Genomic DNA, 17,678 nt, shown 5'->3' with positions numbered 1-17,678 from the left:
GGAAACACACAGTGGAATAAGATTATAATTTGCACCAAAAAACTATCACACAAAGTAATGCAGATGATCAGCATCAGATATCGTTCAAGTGTACCGCAGACACATATGTATCATTTACCAACCAGTGCACCATGCTGGGAAAATACCCCATGTTTTACATAGGCAAATATCCTCCCCCATCAAAATGTACATGTTTATTCATCAGCATCTGTCCCAGGTAATATGGGAAATCCAGAGAAAAGAAAATTACAATTAGAAACGATGACATGTATTTTTAAGGCTTTTTCTTTATGTTTTTACAATTTATAAATGTTACATGCTACAGTACAACCTAGGGTAGAATTTCATTAACCATTTTTCTTTTTGAAATAGAAAAAACCAACCATACCCATTTTCGCGAGTATTGTCCATAGTACACAGTCTGAACTATGTGGAGGAAATTTATTAAAACAGAAAAAACACATCTCTCTATTGGTATTCCTGATACAGGACTGTTTATGTATAAAATAACTGATAGTACAGTTCAAATTAAATTCACAGTATTTTTCTTAGGAAGCGAGAAACTCAACGTGATTTTTTTTTTTTAAAGCAAATCATTTTGTTTCATGAGCAAACATGATAAATGATCAGATTTTTCTTAATGGAAATCCTTGTTGACTGAGAAATCAACGTCAATGGATCCTTTCCAGCGAATGACTACTGGAACATTAGGCTTTAGAGAAAACAAGAATGTCATAAAAGGTCTCAAGTCTGTCCAGGCTTACAACTGTGGCATTGGGTGCACAACACTACAGCCAATTCAATCTGCTATTTTCAGTCAATATTCTGCAGATATGCCGACATCACAACTTGCAGCTGAATGACAAGGTATTACAGTTTACAGTCCTCTTATGAAAAAGCTTACATTTCATTCATTCCCCTGGGATTAATCCTCAGAAGTAAAATAGTCATTTAAACGAGTGAGAAAGTCCTGAGTCTATGACTGAGCAGCAGTTGAGATGTTAAGCTCCAGGCTTCTTCTTTTATTACTATGTTTAATTAAATATTTAAATGCTATATTTTAGATTTCCAACATGTTAGTTTTCACCACCGAAGAGTGACATTTAAAAAAAAAAATTGAGCATATAAAAAAAATTAAAACCTCTTCTGTGGAAAAAGAGAAGGTATTCCAGATGAATAAAGCACCACTTGCAATATCCAGGGTCTCATTCGTTTGCTGTTGAAATCCTCTTTTCTTAAGGAAAGGCTTCTACACCCATCCAGGTCTAAAGAGAGAATAGAAAAACAAGGCAGGCCGAAAGGTCACATAATTACAGAAGCACAGATACCCAGTGAAACCAATTACATATTTTTAATAAAATTACTGCAAAGACAGGACATCCACAAACAATGTGATAAACCTTAAAATGAGCATCCAGTGAATATAATGATAACACTGAATGAGGTAAGAATTGATTTGGGAATTTAAATCCCTGGGACTGACGGTCACATCACTCACCTGGATTCAGGCGAACACCACTTCCTCTACTGTCTGTTTTCATTCTAGGGAGGACAGGAGAAAATTGCAATATTAGATTGCCTTTCATAAACACAAGTCGACTGAGCAAGATGATGTCCATTTAGGTTAGATTTGAGTGAAATGTAGTCCATGCATCACAAGCCATTCAACAACATGACTATCATAAATATAACTAAAGTTTCATTTATTATGTGTTCATATATGCATATATACACTCATATATAAACACAATTATAGAATGTCATAGTATGACTTCATACAAGATTTCTATTTCCCAGTTTTTTATACCAATGAAAATTTTAAAACTTATTATTGTTTAGAATTACTTTTGGTTTTGTATTCCACACTCCACACACATCAAGAGATGCAGCGCTACTGAAATATCACTGTAACTGTTGCATTAGGAGCCGTACTAAAGGCAGGATCAAAGCGTCTGCAAAGAAAGAAGATGAAGGAGGAAAGGAAGGCGTCTGCGTCTGCTTTCAGCTCATATACAGGCTCTGTATGAAAACCAGCGTGTCAGTCCTTCTCATCCTCCCACTCCACTCACTTCATTAACGAGCACGTCCCTGCTGAACACGCTGCTCTCAGACACTCCACACACTCCCAGAGAAACAGGTGTCTTGGAAGTGTTCGCGGAAGTGGCTTGATCTGGAGAAACAGTACAATTCACAGAAATTCAGTAACAACCGGAATAGAGGTTTATGAACTCTGAATTCAGGACACAATCGTAACCACGAGCAACGAAGAAATAAAACAACTCGCTATAATGACATGAGCTCATCTTTGGTGCTATAAATATGTGCCGAATCACTGAATCTTTCAGATTCATCAACCCTGCCCCTGAGCATTCTGGATGTCAGTATGTCGATCCATTAACGGCCCACAATGGGAAAAACACTGGTGCTGTTGGATTTGCAATGCCGGAGCCAGAACTATGAGAGGCACGGTTATTAATCACACAGTGCAGCAGAATGACTAAAACATGCAGACATCTCGCTGGTTGGCTGAGCTAATATCTTTTCCAGTTCATGAGTCAACCTCAGAGGAGCCCGGAGGCACAATGGCTTTCCCGCAATTTGCACCTCGAGCAATACGGCGGTGTCCAGAGCGGGCGCCATTACGCTGTCTGACTCTGCACAAACAGCGGGCAGGCTGCCCGGCCCCAGAGCTCGGCTCACAGGCAGCGCTCGCTATGTCACCAGATATTTCAAAAACTGGTCATAGTTGTGATAGAGCTTGTGTGTTCAGGAGCGATGCTCTTGCACAAAACTGGCTCGAATTCTAAAATTGACAGCATCGTCAGTGTCAATAATTACAAAGTTAATGCACAGGCTGGAAAACGTATCTAAAGATTTAAAAAATAAGCTATCATACACTATATGACCAAAAGTATGCAGACACCCATTGGTTTGGGGCTGTTTGTCATGGTTTGGGCTAGACCCCTTAGTTCCAGTGAAGGAAAATCTTAATGCTACAGCATACAATCACATTCTTGACGATTCTGTGCTTCCCCAACAGTTTAGAAAAGGCCATTTCTAGTTTCAGCATGACAATGCCCCCAGGCACACAGCAAGGTCCATATAGAAAGGGTTTTGTGGAAGAGCTTGATTGGACTTCACAGAGCCCTGACTTCAACCCCTTCCAACACCTTTAGGATCAATTGGCCTGACCTCACTAATGCACTTCTGGCTGAATGGAAGCAAATCCCAGAAGCAATGCTCCAATGTCTACTATAAAGCGTTCCCAGAAGAGTGGAGGTTGTTATAGCAGCAAAGGGTAGATCAACTATTTTAATGCCCATAATTTTGGATGAGATGTTGGATGTCAGGCATCCACATACTTTTGGTCATGTAGTGCATCTTCTGCTGTGTTGCTGGGACTGACAAAATCTGACATTTTTCATCGCCAAACTGGCAGAACTCTGAAGTTTCGCACCTCTACTAGCTAACTGCTTTGGATTATGAACAAGTTGCAAGCATTCTCAGCTTGCCAGAGCCTTCGGAGAACAACAGATCCCAGTTGTGTCTTGGACAAAGCAGGCCCTGTTTGAGGGGTGGCTCTTACCCCTGTAATGTCCAGCCTGGTGAAAAACCACTGATTCCCCGCAGTTAGTGTCTCCCGGGCTTATCTCACCCTCCAGGCCATTCACACAACCTGGGAGAGCAATCCCGTTGGGCTGGGATAGCCCGTTACCTACACACAAAATAGGGCAAACGCGGTCTGATTCATTCTGAACGTGTCACAGTACTGGAGGCACAGAGAACGAGAACTGGAAACATGTCGCCATCTGCTGCCGGAGATGGAGTACTGCACCGTTGGGCACTTTTGCAACCTTAAGAAATTTTTAATCAAGGTCTGAATCATTACTGCACCTCTATCTAAAAAAAATTATAGTGATTGCAGGGAAGACAATTAAATTCTACTATTCAAATTAATTCAGAGAGAAGTAATGATATAAAAAAAAGCCCTCAGGATGCTTTGTAATCTCCACAGTTGAGTGGTGATGTGTGTGTGGCGGAGTGTGGCGCAGTGGGTAAGGAACTGCGCTTGTAACCGAAAGGTCGCAGGTTCGAATCCCGGGTAAGGACACTGCCGTTGTACCCTTGAGCAAGGTACTTAACCTGCATTGCTTCAGTATATATCCAGCTGTATAAATGGATACAATGTAAAGTGCTAAGTAAAAGTTGTGTAAGTCGCTCTGGATAAGAGCGTCTGCTAAATGCCTATAATGTAATGTAATGTAATGTAATGTGTGGTTTATTACCTGTGTGGATGTGGAGATGAGGTGCATTGTGGGAAAGGCCGTTCTCAGGGCGACTTGGCTCCTCCCTGTGGCAGCGACGCTTGTGGCTTGTCCGGTCGCTGTCGCTCTCTCTGTGGGATTTTTCGCAGTCCACCTCTTTGTGTCCTCTCTTCCTCTTCTTCTTGTGTTTCCACGAGCTGCTGTCCAGGTTCCTCTCCATGTTCTCAGGATCTGGGGTCCTACAAAGTGTAGGGCAACAGCACAACTGAGCATTCTATCAGCACAAATTTGTGGATTTGGCAGCCTGTGGTCACATACGATAAGCCAGATTTTTAAAAGTGCTGAGTAAATTTTCATGAAGAGAAAACAAACTGGCACTACACTTAAAAGGGATCCGGGATAAAGTCACACTGAGGACTCACTCAGTATGTTATGACAAATCCTACCCAGTAGGTGGTCGCCAGTAGCCCATGGAATGCTGTAAATTTATAACGCAGGTCATTTCAAAATCTGTGTTTTACACTAATTCACCTGCGTTCTGATAAAAAAAACAAAACAATTTGTCAATGTGTCAACTTGCAATAATGGCACAATAAAAGAATGTCGTTCAGAATTCTATTATGACATTTATAATAGAAGCAGGATTAAATAAGCAAATGTTTTGCCGTTGTGATCAAAAAAATTGGGGCAGGCCAATGAAAAAGTGGGTAGGCCGACTAGGTAGGTTTTTCGGAATAGGCCTACATTTTCCACACGCGCTATACCTCGCTCCAGCACCCATTAGAGCTAATTCTACGACACTACTGTATTCCCAACGGTAAAACGGTCGTTGTTCTGACTATTCCAACTCTGCCGCCTTATGGTGGTACAACAAACACAATTACGTTTAAAAAAAAAAAAAAATCAATATTACAGCAAAACTAAGTACACAACAAGGAGAGCACAGGCTTCACAAACCCAAACCAACAATGTCACATCCCTCCCTACAAAGCGCGCGCGTCCGCTCGTCACAGGCACGACGTATTAGCCCTAATTAAAAAGAAATAACACAATTAAAATCGGCCAGCTGAGAAGTCCAGGAAATAACATGCCCAACAAACTTAAAAACCCACACCATCAGGCATCTTATAACGTAGCATGCCCTTGCACAAGCAGAAAGTGATACAGCTTTAAAAGACCAACATTTGCTATAAACAAACTTGATTTTTTACTTCGTACATCTCTAGTGACAAATTACAGTAACATTGCCACAGCGGGCATGAAAATGTACCTGGCCTTCTTTTTTAAACGTGCGCAGTAACTTTTTTTGATATTTGATGTTGTTTTAACTGCCTACAAATACAAAGATGACACACACAGAAAACAAATCAAATTCATTATCTTAAAAAAGCGACATCTGGTTTACGACTTTTCATTAAAACTAAGTGCTTTCTCTTTGCATCATTGCTAAATATTACAATCTATAAACAAATGTCAGACACTGAAGACGATTGGCTCAAAAAAACAGTGGGAATCATGTCGATGTGGTTAAAGTCGGAGTCATCGCCCGCTGTGATAAAAAAAGACATTATAAAGCGCAGTATGTTTGTTTCCTGGGTTTTGGCTGTCTTTTTCTGCGTAAAAAAACGGAGAATCCTGCGTTAACGCGATATCTTCTACCTTACATGTTAATGAACCACTAGAATTATTAGAGCATGTCCACAACGAAAGACTAGTGGGTCATCGTGTAACAACATGAATACATAGAAATGAATACAATATTTGAATAACTAATACTTGGAAAACATAACTGCTATTTGTATGCAACTCAGCCTGCACATAGGCTATATCCTAAAATATGGTAGGTTAAATACTGTGCTCAAACACACATTAAGAGAGAAACATAAAATGTCCACTTTGAGGGGAACTCAGCAGTTGGTTCTATGAACACCCAATGAATGCGGACTCTGTGAGTAATGCCCCGCCAAATAATGGTGTCTGAAGCTCTAGGGACACAGCTATCTCTCATAGCCAAGAGAACAGGGAAGTGAGGTAGGCCAGGCTCAAGTATGCCCAAGTAAAGCACGGTGACATCCCTCATAAAGAAAGAGGACAGAATACCAGTCAGTTAAACTGTTAGCAAATTACTGTAAATTATCTGAGAATGAGAGCCTGTAATCGCTGCAATCACAGCAATAAAAAAAGGATGTTCAATTCCCTAAGAGGATATGCAAGGGAATACAATACGTTACACACAGAGAAGGCCACTGGAAAGACTTTCAGCAATGCTAAAAGGGAAAATGGTGCTTTTAATTGCAATTTATCTGCCATCTGCCAAAGGAGAACAGCTGGAAACGAGATAATTACATTTATAATAATAACAAGACCAGGTCAAAACCTAGTATATGGCTGGACCTCTCCGGCCAACCAATGGTGTAACTTCATAACTCAGTCAGTCAGTCAGTCACAGACATTCGTCTTTGTAGGGCTGGCCCCGCTGTTGCGGTCCAGCAAATAATGGAGAAGAAGAGAGAAGAGTTCAGCTGAGCTTACCAGTGCTCCCGGTCCTTGTCCTTCGTTTTCTTCTTCTTCTTGGACTTCTTGTGTTTCTTCGCTCGTCTCTCCTCTGATTGTCTGTCCCAGTGATGCTGCTTCCTGTCGGAGTTGCCCCTGTGGGCGTGTCCCGGGGGGCGGTCCTGGTCGGAGGGGGGCGTGCCCGAGGGGGAGTGTCTGTGATGTCCCCTCCCCCTGGCCTCCTCAGGCCACTTCCAGCGGCCACACTGCTCCTCCCTGTCCCTGCCGTGGTGCTCGGCGGACGGGCGTCTCCGGTCCCTGTGCCGGCCCTCCCGGTGGCGGTGGGCGTGCCTGTCCCAGCGGCGCTCGCCGTCCCGGTCCCGGTGGTGCCTGTCCCAGCTGCGCGACCTGTCGCGGTGCGCGCGGTGCTCTCTTTGGTGTCTGTGAGCGTGCCGGTCCCAGCTCCTGTCCCGCTCCCTGCGGTGCCGGTGCCGGTCCGGGCTCTTGCCCCTGTCCTTGGCTGGGGAGGAGGGCGGGCCGTCCCCGTCTCTGGAGGGGGGCCTCTGCCTCTCCACGTTGGCCTTCCCTTCCCTCCCGCCACCCCCGCGGTGCGGGTCGTGCTCCCGAAGCTCCGCCTGCCCCTCCCGCCTGTCGCCCCTCTCGCCCTTCCCGCTGTCCGCTGGGTTCATCGCCCGGGAGACGGCGGGGTGAGGATGGGCTCCGCCAGGGGGCAGCTCGGGGCCGAAAAAGACGGGGGCTCTGAGGGCTGCAGCGGGGGGGCTGAGGCTGTCAGCTGACGCAGAGCCGCTGGACGTGGCGCCCGCGTCTCCACAGGCCCCGCTGACCTCCGGCACGGAGCCGGCGGGGGCGGGGGGAGGAGCGCGCGGGGGGGTCTGAGCCCGAGTGTCCTGGCTGCACGGCGGCCTGCTGGGGACGGCGGAATGCTGCACGGCGTCTTTGTGGCCAGAGCTCTGGTCCAGCGGCCGATCCGCCGGGGAGGGGTGTGCAGGAGCCGGAGGCGTCTCCTTGCTGATAAAGGGGACAAACGCGCTAGCGGTTAGCTAAGCTCATCGAATAACAAGCATTTAGTTCATTCAATTAAATCCTTTCTTTGAGTCCTGTTCGATGGAGTTTGCTTACCTGGGCCTGCTGACCGCAGACGGGTTTGTTCTGGGGAGGGTTTCTGTGGCAGAGCTGGCTGTGCTGCTCCCCGCAGTCTGAAACGTCGCGTGAAACGTCATTTGAACGTTTCCCGTGCCAAAAACCTTGGGGGCGGCCTACAGAATCACAAACAAGCTTGTTAACGACAAGAACAAAAAAGCTCATCTCTAAACAGAAAAACACTTGGGGCAGTGACTCACAGTCCATTTACCCAGGCAGTCTGCTCCCACCCTTATCTTAATGTCCAACATCCATAAATAAGACTGGCATAAAACAGACTGATGTTTCCACTTCAGTAAGTGTGTGTCAACTGAAACTTGCAAATAACATTGTACAGGCTGAGAATAAGGCATTAGCAGAATTACAGGAGCTACCGGCTCAGTGTGTTTGATGCCGTTGGACTCGTGCACCCCATTCTGGCTGGGTTTGGGGATGCTGTGGGGGGGTCCGGTCCCACCCTCCTGCGTGCGCGCCTCTGGGGCCGCAGAGCCGTTGATTCTGGGGGCCAGCTGGGGCCGGGCGGCGGGACCGTAGGGGGAGGCGCTGCCCCCGTTCTTGCCGTTCACAGCGGTGGGGAAGCGGGGCTTGGCCAGGCCGTTCTCCAGGGCGCCGCCCTCCTGGTCGGACTCCTCCGAGGACTCCTGGCCGTAGGGCACCAGGAAGGTGGCGCAGTGGTTGAGGGCCGTGCCATTGACACGGGGAGGCCGGGGGACGGGGGGGGCATCAGGGCGAGACAGCGCCGCTGCCCGGTTTTCTGAGGTAGACTTTGAGGAGGCAGAAGAGGATGAGGAGGACGAAGATGATGATGAGGAGGCGAAGGAGGCGGATGAGGAAGGCTGGGCGTGCGAGACAGAGGAAATGGACTGAGAGCAGCTGGGGTTGCTTTGAAGGGTGGGCGGGGCCTGCGAGAGTCGAACAGTCTTCCCCTGACCAATGGGGAAGGAGAGCTTCGGTCTCTTAGCAGGCTCGGGGATGCCAGTGGGACGGCTGATGAGCTGTGGAGCGCTGGAGCAGGAGGAGAGACCAGGGCCGGTGCGGCCGACGCTGCTGCTGCTGCTGCTGGGCTTGGAGCCACAGGACAGCTCCTTTAAGGAGCCGTTCCCATTGATGTGGGGGGGTTTCTGCACAAGACACACACAGACAGGGCTTACATGGCAGCAAACAGGCAAGGTAAACCACAAGCAGCTCCTGCCACTACAGTTTCCCTAACTCTCACCAGGAAGCGGTCGGCTTGCCGACCAGCCCTGAGGACATGTGAGGGTAGCGTGTGACGCATTACATTACATTACATTACATTACATTACAGGCACTTATCCAGAGCGACGTACAACAAGTGCATTAGTTCAAAGTGCAGAGGTGCAAAAGAAACACACTAGAGTTAAGTAAAGATCGTAGTGCCAGAAGTGACCACATAGATCAGGACTCCAACCCTGTAGAGTAACCTGTTCAGCAAACAACAATCCTACTAAGTACAAACTAGCACTGGAATCACGTTTGCCTAATCAGACAAAAACAATCCTGCCAAACTAACATAATCATATTACCCTAACTAGGTACATTGAGCTAAACTATAGGCTAGGGAGGGGTGGGGAGAGGTGCAGCCTGAAGAGATGAGTCTTTAGTCTGCGTTTGAAGGTAATGAGGTACCTTGTTCATGTGAGCCGGAAGCTGAGGCCCAATGAAGCCGATGGAGGTGTGTCGGGGAGCGGCCGGCCGCGGGCTCAGGATAGGCCGTGGGGAGGACTGGCCAGGCGTGCGGCTGGAATGGTTGTAGTCCCACCCATTTTTCACATCTGGTGACCTGTCAGCCAATAGCGTACATGTCACAGCTCGAAGCTACATAAATGAACTTGTATGTACTGTTTCTACTCTCCTATTCTGTTCATTCCCTATACAAGCCCTCTATAAGGCTACTTCACAGAACTGAGAGTTGGAAGACATTCACAACACCCTGAAAGGATCGACTTGAAAAGGTAAAATTTAGATACGGAAAAACGGAGCGCCTCACCTGATGTAAAATAGAACATAAGCTTGCTGGTTGAGGACTGATCTGACATCGCTGACCGACACAGACGCATCGTTCATCTCGTACCACTGCCCATTGCTGGCCTGGAGAGGGAGAAAGAGTGAGCATCAATGGGCTAACTCCCAACACATAAAGACGGGCTACAAATTCAGCCAGCACCTGTCATTACACAGGGATATCTAATGAAACGGTCTGAACACTGAGAATGACGGCCTCAGTTTACCTTGACGAAGCAGTAGTAGTGTCCCGCATGGCAGCTGAACCCAGAGTGAACCAGCACAGCGTACAGGAGGTAGACCAGAGGCTCGCCGTGAGGCTGGGACATAAACGGGCGCATGTCCAGGTACTCGGGATACCTCACATCCTGTGGGACGGAACACCCGCTACTGTTCAGTGTAAAAATGTCACACCCACCTTCTCTCACACAATCTGACCTCCATTCACCTTTTATAGCCTACAAGGTAGTACAATAAAATAATGGATGACATCATGTAATTCAAAGCTCTCAGTGACACTGCTATGGCTTCAATGCAAAGAGCAGGTATGGTCAGCTTAAATCGGTAAACTGGTAGATGCTGCCCAGAAAACAGCCTAACCTTAAAAGAAGTTTTCATTCACCAATATACCATAAACATGATCATTTAAATAATGATTTCCATTATTATTATTACAGTGTCCCCATTTTAAGTAAGCAAGAATGAGAACATGCAGCCCATCATGTGCCTCCCAAGAACATTGAGCAGATTATGAAAAGGAAAACTAAACAACAGTTTCCACTGTGCTTCCTTTTGAAGTGGTAATTAATACAATTATCACTTTAAAAAATGTATCACTTTTCAAGTTTTAAGAACTAAATACTCTCCAGGAGGAAAGTGTGTACGTTTAAACTTAAATTTGGGATCATGTTTTAGCCAAGTTACACTGAAATATTTTGTGTGGTTTAGCATGTTATCCATCGATTTTCAACTGGACTGGGTGACCATGGCCATTTACAATGTTGCGATCAACATACAAAACAGTCAGTGCAAAATGAGATTGCTGGCACAATCAGCACTCATCACATTAAGGATGAGAGGAAAAGCAACTTGCAGACATTCAGGCACATTCAAACACAGAGCCCAGAGAGGCAGCGCCACCAACGAACGCCAGCTCTCCACAGTGTCCAAGCAAGCCATAAGACTGCAGCTAGACCCCAGCAATGGCAGGAGGCACCACAGTAGGGACATTCCTCCTTAGAGCTGGGTCAACATGTGGAACAGGAGACTGCATTCTAATGGAGGCTACATTCATCTGTACAGTGTGAACTTGTACATTTAAATAAAAATTTTTTTCCATAAAAATAAATAAATGAGACGCATTCCAAAATCTACAGTGATAGTTTGAAAATGACCAGTGCTGCTTGTTAAACACAAACAAAACTTAGCATGAAGCTGACTAATAACACACAAGCCCTTGATACAGCTAAAGGTTACGGGCAGTCAAATTCTCAACAACACATTCTATGCAGATCAGGTTCTGAGCAACAAATCAAGCTAGCCAGACTTTTGCTATACCGATTAATATTTTAATAGTGAGTCATCCAGCCGACTACATTGTGCAACAACAGTTGACATACCACTAATTAATTACCACTAGTTAGACTAGAACATCTAGTTTTTCAATAAAAAGCTAGATAGTTGCCCATATCAAAGTGAAATCTCTAAAGTATATGTACAGCTAACAACAAGCTTAAAAACAGGGTGCTCACATTGCTCCAAGCAAATTATTTTTAATTAGGTCAGTTTTGCTGATACATATCAGCAATTAGCCGATTCCCTACATTTTATGGAAGTGGTAAATCGGAAAAGGAGCCATCCAGTTTTATCAAACTGGCTGGGCTCAGTGGTGAAGTCTTCAACTGAGCAAAGCCGCTGCGCCTGTTGCAAACAGACAGCTGCTTTCTCAACGCACCACTGAGGGAGGGGCACCAACTGCCACCAGTTGTGCTTAGAAAATAATACCACAGTTATTCTACTACCAAGCTGTGCATAACCACATTTAGGATTTCAGAGCACGCTAGATGCACCATTTTATTACAACAAAAGAAAGAGTTGACCATTGTTTAAAACTGGCAAAACTTTTGTGTCAAAAAATTGTTGCTTGTTCTGACCTAAGTAGTATTCATTTAATAACAATTAAAATAACCATGTTTTACAGTGTATCTGAACTTCAATGTGCCTCTTAAAACACAGGAACAGGATGGGTTAAGGGAGGAACATTCTGTACCAACTCAACTCTGATATGAAAAATTGTCATGAAGTACTATTACGGGCTGTGGAGCAATTTAAAATAAGCACATGCATAGCGGCTTGTACATGGAGAAAGAATCACACGGACACTGTACATGTAACACAGAAGGCTTTTGTATTTATGTGCACTGGGTCTTACTCAAATTGTGAAGTGAACTGTGTGGAAGAAAGCCTGAGTGCAAGAACAGCAATTTCATTTTGAACAGTTGTTTCAGTTAAAACGCACCTAGAATTTTAAATCTATAGATCAGGACACATTATGACTGACCAAAGATATTCAAAGCAGAGCCCTACCTTTGCAATTTTGGCTCCATTGTAGTTTGCAAAACGACTCAGAGAAAGTGTCAACACATTGGAGCTTCGGTGAATCGTAAATCTCTTTGAGGCTGGAACCATTTTCTTGCACCTACACAGAAATTAACATAGAAACAATATTAGTCAAAGTGAAACCAGAAATAGAACAAGCAGCTAATTTTAAAAAACTAATCTCGGGGAACACAAAATTTGTGCTTGAAACCAAACAGTAGCTATTGTTTTTTTTTTTACAGAAAATTGTGATCCTTCCACAAATAAAAGGTGAAATGCTTATTTGGCCAATGCGCAAGTAAAAATTATCATAGCGAATTCTTGTGCAGCTTGTACATGCATGTATTCCAATAATTTTTCAGTTCTTGTGATAAAAAAGTTTTGTAAATTGATTTATGAAACAGTATCTGCCAAATAAAAATGTAATGTGACGTATCATATGAATACCAGTTGCCCTCAAGCATGGCTCAGGCCTGGGACAAAATATATTGGGAGGGCCCCCCCCCAATATACAGTATTTTGTAAGAAATTTAAAATAGTTACACCTCAAATCCTGGACCCCCTCGGGCCTGGGGCCAGGACAGTAATCCCCCCTATCTGCAGCCCTGCCCCCGGGATGATAACAGAAAAGTTTATGACACTGAACATGTACAAACCAAAATTTAATTCAGCTTCAGTTAGCACAACCAGAGTGCTTATTTACACTTGTGCATAATCAGCCAAAGACCACAAAGTTGTTTTAAGATAGATTTATGGAGCTTGAGCTACACCACTCATGAGGATCAGGCCACTACTTCTTCCATTTAACTTCAGCACCTATTTGGCCACTTCAACATCAATTATTATCCTACGCCAAAAAAGACCCCCCCCCCACCCCCCACCCAAAAAAACAAGAATGGTCCTTACTTAGTACATTTGTAGGCATTCTCTCCATCTAGTTGTTCAGGTTTAACAAACTGTTCAAGAGCTTTGGTGATGTTCGGTGCAGTCTGGAAGTGTGCAAAACAAACAGTGATTTTCATTTTATTTGAATGCACTTAAAAACTGCACTTGATAAGCCTCCCATTTCAACATCTGCCAATTTTGTATAATGCAAGCAAAAAAACAACAGTTGAAGGTATTCTATCTACACAAAACAATGAAGTACCTCTTTCCACGCCATTCCATAATCAAGAAAATTTGAGGGAAATATGAATTACCTTAATTTCCAAGGCAACATCCAAGTATGGGTCATATGTGTCAGAGACAGCTTTGCAGTTCAGACATTTTACTATAAACAAAACAAATGTAAAAATGCATTTGTCACATTGATGCCAATTGTGTAGAAGCAAGGTGTTTATTTAAAAATAGCAATATCAAAAACACTTGCCATGGTTGCTGTATTAAAAGTGAAAATAACATCTGAGTAACTTTGACATACACATTTCCTTAGCAATCTCAACCCTTCTACGACCTTTTCAGAAATGTTGGCAGTATGCTGCTGGGTGGCTCATTCGGTTAACGCAGTGGTCTACGGATAAGCTCCCCGTTCTCAGATCAAATCCAGACCGCGCCAGTGTTGACTGTGGCCAGTAGCTCTATAGGACAACATGCAACTCGCGAGAGTAAGAGAGGGCTCAGTTAGATAGGGGTCTGCGTTTCACTGCTCTCTAGCAATGGCTGCTGTTCGATCAGGCGCTTGTGGACTACATATCAAAGCCGCATATGAAAGCCCTTCCTCTGACTCCACTCTATACAAGCTTGGCTGTTGTCTGTGATGTGAAAACAAGCAGCTGGGGACATCACGAACTGTGGATGTCTACACCCTCCCGAATCGGCAGTGGGGTCCGCACACAAATCTGGATAGTAGGACATTCCAAATTAGGATGGGAACTGGACGTTTCAGCCCTATGTTGAGTGCCAAATAAAAAAATGGCAATGTGGCCAATGTTTGTCCCCATATGATTTATCCAATAAATAAAAAAAAATACAAATGATTTTAGTTGAATGTTTACATCATCCTTCCAGATTCAAGGGGTCCTCGAATACAACCTACCTCTAGACCTTAGGTAGCCTCCAAAGACTTGATGTATTAATGTTGTTGCCTGTGTATGCCTGTCCAATCTATGAAAAAAGACAGAAGCATTTCAAGCTCTATGAACATTTGACACACCATTTTATAAACAGTATTTTTGAAGAATGCAACTAAAGACAGAATATTATGGTGCATGTATCCAAAAAAAGACAATAATTTCAGAAAGAATGAAATTGCACAATATAGATAATTCAGACAAATGGACGCAATGACCTTGAGGGGCAAAACCCACTTTGTAAACTTACTTGTTACCAGACAGGCAAGATTTTTGCATAGCTTCCACTGTGTATCGGAGGAACTCATGGGCATCCTCCTGGCTCCCAAAGCGAAAATGTGTTGCAATCCCTGCAAACAAATCCCACGTAAACTCCAGTAAAAAAATATGCATGGCTTAAAGGCCTTGATAAATAAATTGACAGAAAGAGAAATCTCCTTAACAACCCTGGTAAGAAGATTCAGACAACTACCACTCACGTTTTAGCTCATTAAGAACACCAATGGGTTTGATGACATTCCCAGAGTTGGCAAAGACCTGGGTGATGTGATTCTGCATGGTGCACATCATACAGAAGCCGGGCTCATGACCTGTGTGTATGAAGAAATACAAAATAAGTCCTGAAAGTAAAATGCAGTAAAACTATCAACTTGACAGCATACATAAAAGAAACGTACATGTTTTTGAATGCTCCCGGGACAGCAAGTAATTGGCAAGGGGAGGCGTGTACGTGAGACACTGGAGAGCTGAGTTGAGGAAGCAAGTGTTGCCGAGGTTCTGGAGTCCTGCTCCTACGCGGTGAACTTGGTTCCATTTCAGGTTGAGTCGCTCTGCCGGAAAAAGGACTTTCTGGGGGATAACGATGCCATCTCCGCTGATCATCACCACTGGATAACACAAAGACGTTTAGGTCACTCCAAAGAACACAACAACAGTAATTTTCACTGTACATAAACTTACAAATGCTGGACATTCACTTCTCTCACAATTTCATAACCTCAAAAAGTCCAGTTTATACTGCAAAAACACTAACACTGTCAAAATACTGCTTTGAGGTTTGACCTAGATGCTAAACAACAGCCAACAGAATAACTTAATCATTACGTGCAGCTTTTTAACACTTCATGAAGTGTGGACTCCTCATGCAGACAACCCTTCAGTCTGTTGTTAAAGAGGGCTACTTACTTTGCTCCTTGGGCCTCTCTCCCGTGGCAGCTGAACTGTTGCTGTACACAGCAGCACCAGGGGTGGGGCCCACGTAGGGGGTTTTGGTTTTTGGGGTGTCAGAGGGTGAGGATCCAACACCCCAGCTGGTAGAGCTGCCATCCATATCTCCACAGGTGAATGGGGTCAATGAACCAGAGCGCTTGGGCCGATCTGACTCAGGGTCAGACTTCTCTGATGGTTTGTCAACTATGGTCATCGTTCATTGCTGGTTAACAAAACAATAGGGAGACTTAAGATGCAAGTCGGCAGTAGTATAAATAATATATTTATACACAATCATATTGTAAACCATATATTGCATTATAATAAGTTACTAAACTGTCCAAAAAATCAAGACCAGCTTAAGCTCTATTATTTGTTAAGCTTCCAAAGAAACTTAGGGAGTTGCAGTATATGATGTAAAAACTGTTTTAGGTGTTTTCAAAAACGGCCTGGCTAATTTCGTGTTGGCCAATGATCTATTATATTTCTGACTCTTAACTATGTAAATTGTAACAAAGTAACATAATTCGGTTATTACTGAATATCCATAATGTTTTAAAGCTAATCATTGATCTTGCTAACACGTGACATAGGATTACTGGCGTGTTGGTTTTCGCCACACAAACCAGCCAACTTTCGGCTAATTGCCAATTGGTGTACACCCATCATGTGACAAATCTGGCCCAATCAGAGAGTTGAGAGTAGTGAGCGACGAGGACTACAATAATCAAAAACATTTAATGTAGAAGTGAAAGCGATCTGTGAAGTGACGAACACAACACTTGGACAATGACGACGCTTCAGTATTACACTAAATATCATGAATACATTACCTTGCTAATTCGATATACAAGCAAACCAATAATCATGTGCGTAGTAAACTGCACTAACAAGCTCACTTCACCTCTTCCCGAGAGGTTTAGCTGGCGAGCCACCATGGACACACAACGTTACCTACCAAAACCGCCCACTCTTCCACAACTGTTGGCTAGCTAGCTAGCTAGCTACCTAAGCTCTGTAGGAAAATAATGCTAGGCCTCTGTCTAGAAATCAACAATTTAACCAGGAAAGGAAGTATTCAGAAAGCTATTTTCAACTGTTCGCAAGAAATCATTATTTCCTTGTAAACACAGGTGGAAGACTGGACTTAAAGCGTATTGCCAAGTCAACTGTAAACGCCATGGTAACAACACAACGTTGCAATAAACCCGATAGAATGACGCGCTACTCGCTGTACATTGAACATTAAGTTGAAGAAACAGTGAAACTAGCTACATCGCACGAGAAGACCAGATTGCGACCCAGGTAGGCTGTTAGCCAGTTAGCTACTATCGATGAGTAGTAGTCAAAAGCCGGTGGAGACGGCAAGCACAAGTAGGAAACATCCAATTAGCAAGCTTTCCAGCTAAAGAAATTAGTAAATGTAGTTCTTTATATCCGTACACTTGGCAAGAGAAATTACGATATATAAGATCAGAACATTTTCGTGATCTGGTTATCGCCTTTGGTTATGTTTCAGACAGAGGGGGTGAAGATTTTAAATTCACCGGTGGTCGCGCACATTCGCCCCCGACACCACATTCACTGCGATGAGGAACCGGTGGACTAGCAAGCTAACCAGCTAGCTAACTACACAAAGCTTTTACGTGTATGAGAAAAAAACACATAGGTAGCAACAGTCGTTAACGCTATATTTATTTTTTTCTTTAGAATATAAAGTAATCATGTGATAGGCATTATTTTTAACAAGGGCCTTACCTGTAATTTTGCAAATCTATCAGTTATTGTGGCTGTTTCTGTCCATCCCCTTATCCAGCGGGCGTCCGGCGGTGAACAATGACGTACATTCCTCACGGTACAT

General features: G+C 44.1%; 1 protein-coding gene across 5 annotated transcripts; it reads right to left on the bottom strand.

The window, feature by feature from the left end:
* Window positions 1-1,024: 1,024 nt before the first annotated feature.
* Window positions 1,025-17,678, bottom strand: usp42 (ubiquitin specific peptidase 42). 5 transcript variants are annotated; one of them, XM_035405759.1, is made up of 21 exons: window positions 17,576-17,678; window positions 15,794-16,040; window positions 15,286-15,495; window positions 15,088-15,198; window positions 14,859-14,958; window positions 14,575-14,642; window positions 13,739-13,809; window positions 13,446-13,528; window positions 13,085-13,144; window positions 12,528-12,639; window positions 10,169-10,309; window positions 9,928-10,028; window positions 9,567-9,720; window positions 8,285-9,040; window positions 7,899-8,035; window positions 6,798-7,787; window positions 4,287-4,504; window positions 3,587-3,715; window positions 2,070-2,170; window positions 1,499-1,542; window positions 1,025-1,265 (listed from the first exon to the last, which is right to left on the bottom strand). In XM_035405759.1, the coding sequence occupies exons 2-20, from the start codon at window positions 16,029-16,031 to the stop codon at window positions 1,525-1,527; spliced, it is 3,798 nt and encodes a 1,265-aa protein (XP_035261650.1). In that variant the 5' UTR covers window positions 16,032-16,040; window positions 17,576-17,678; the 3' UTR covers window positions 1,025-1,265; window positions 1,499-1,524. The 5 variants fall into 5 exon arrangements, with proteins under 5 accessions (XP_035261650.1, XP_035261651.1, XP_035261653.1 ...); XM_035405760.1 differs by having other exon boundaries at window positions 8,294-9,040; XM_035405762.1 differs by lacking the exon at window positions 3,587-3,715.

Source organism: Anguilla anguilla, chromosome 2 (assembly GCF_013347855.1).
Source record: "Anguilla anguilla isolate fAngAng1 chromosome 2, fAngAng1.pri, whole genome shotgun sequence".
NCBI lineage: Eukaryota > Metazoa > Chordata > Actinopteri > Anguilliformes > Anguillidae > Anguilla > Anguilla anguilla.
Note: the sequence above shows the minus strand (reverse complement) of the source record. Positions and strands in the feature narration are given on the sequence as shown.

What these genes read in the sequence shown, in the direction of transcription:
- usp42 (XM_035405759.1), bottom strand. Translation starts at nt 16,031, where the DNA reads ATGACCATAGTTGACAAACCATCAGAGAAGTCTGACCCTGAGTCAGAT. An exon ending in GAGGGGGTCCAGGATTTGAG is followed by an intron (nt 12,640 to 13,084) that starts GTGTAACTATTT and finishes ATTTCTGTGTAG; the next exon opens with GTGCAAGAAAATGGTTCCAG. An exon ending in TCTGCGGTCAGCAGGCCCAG is followed by an intron (nt 7,788 to 7,898) that starts GTAAGCAAACTC and finishes CCCCTTTATCAG; the next exon opens with CAAGGAGACGCCTCCGGCTC.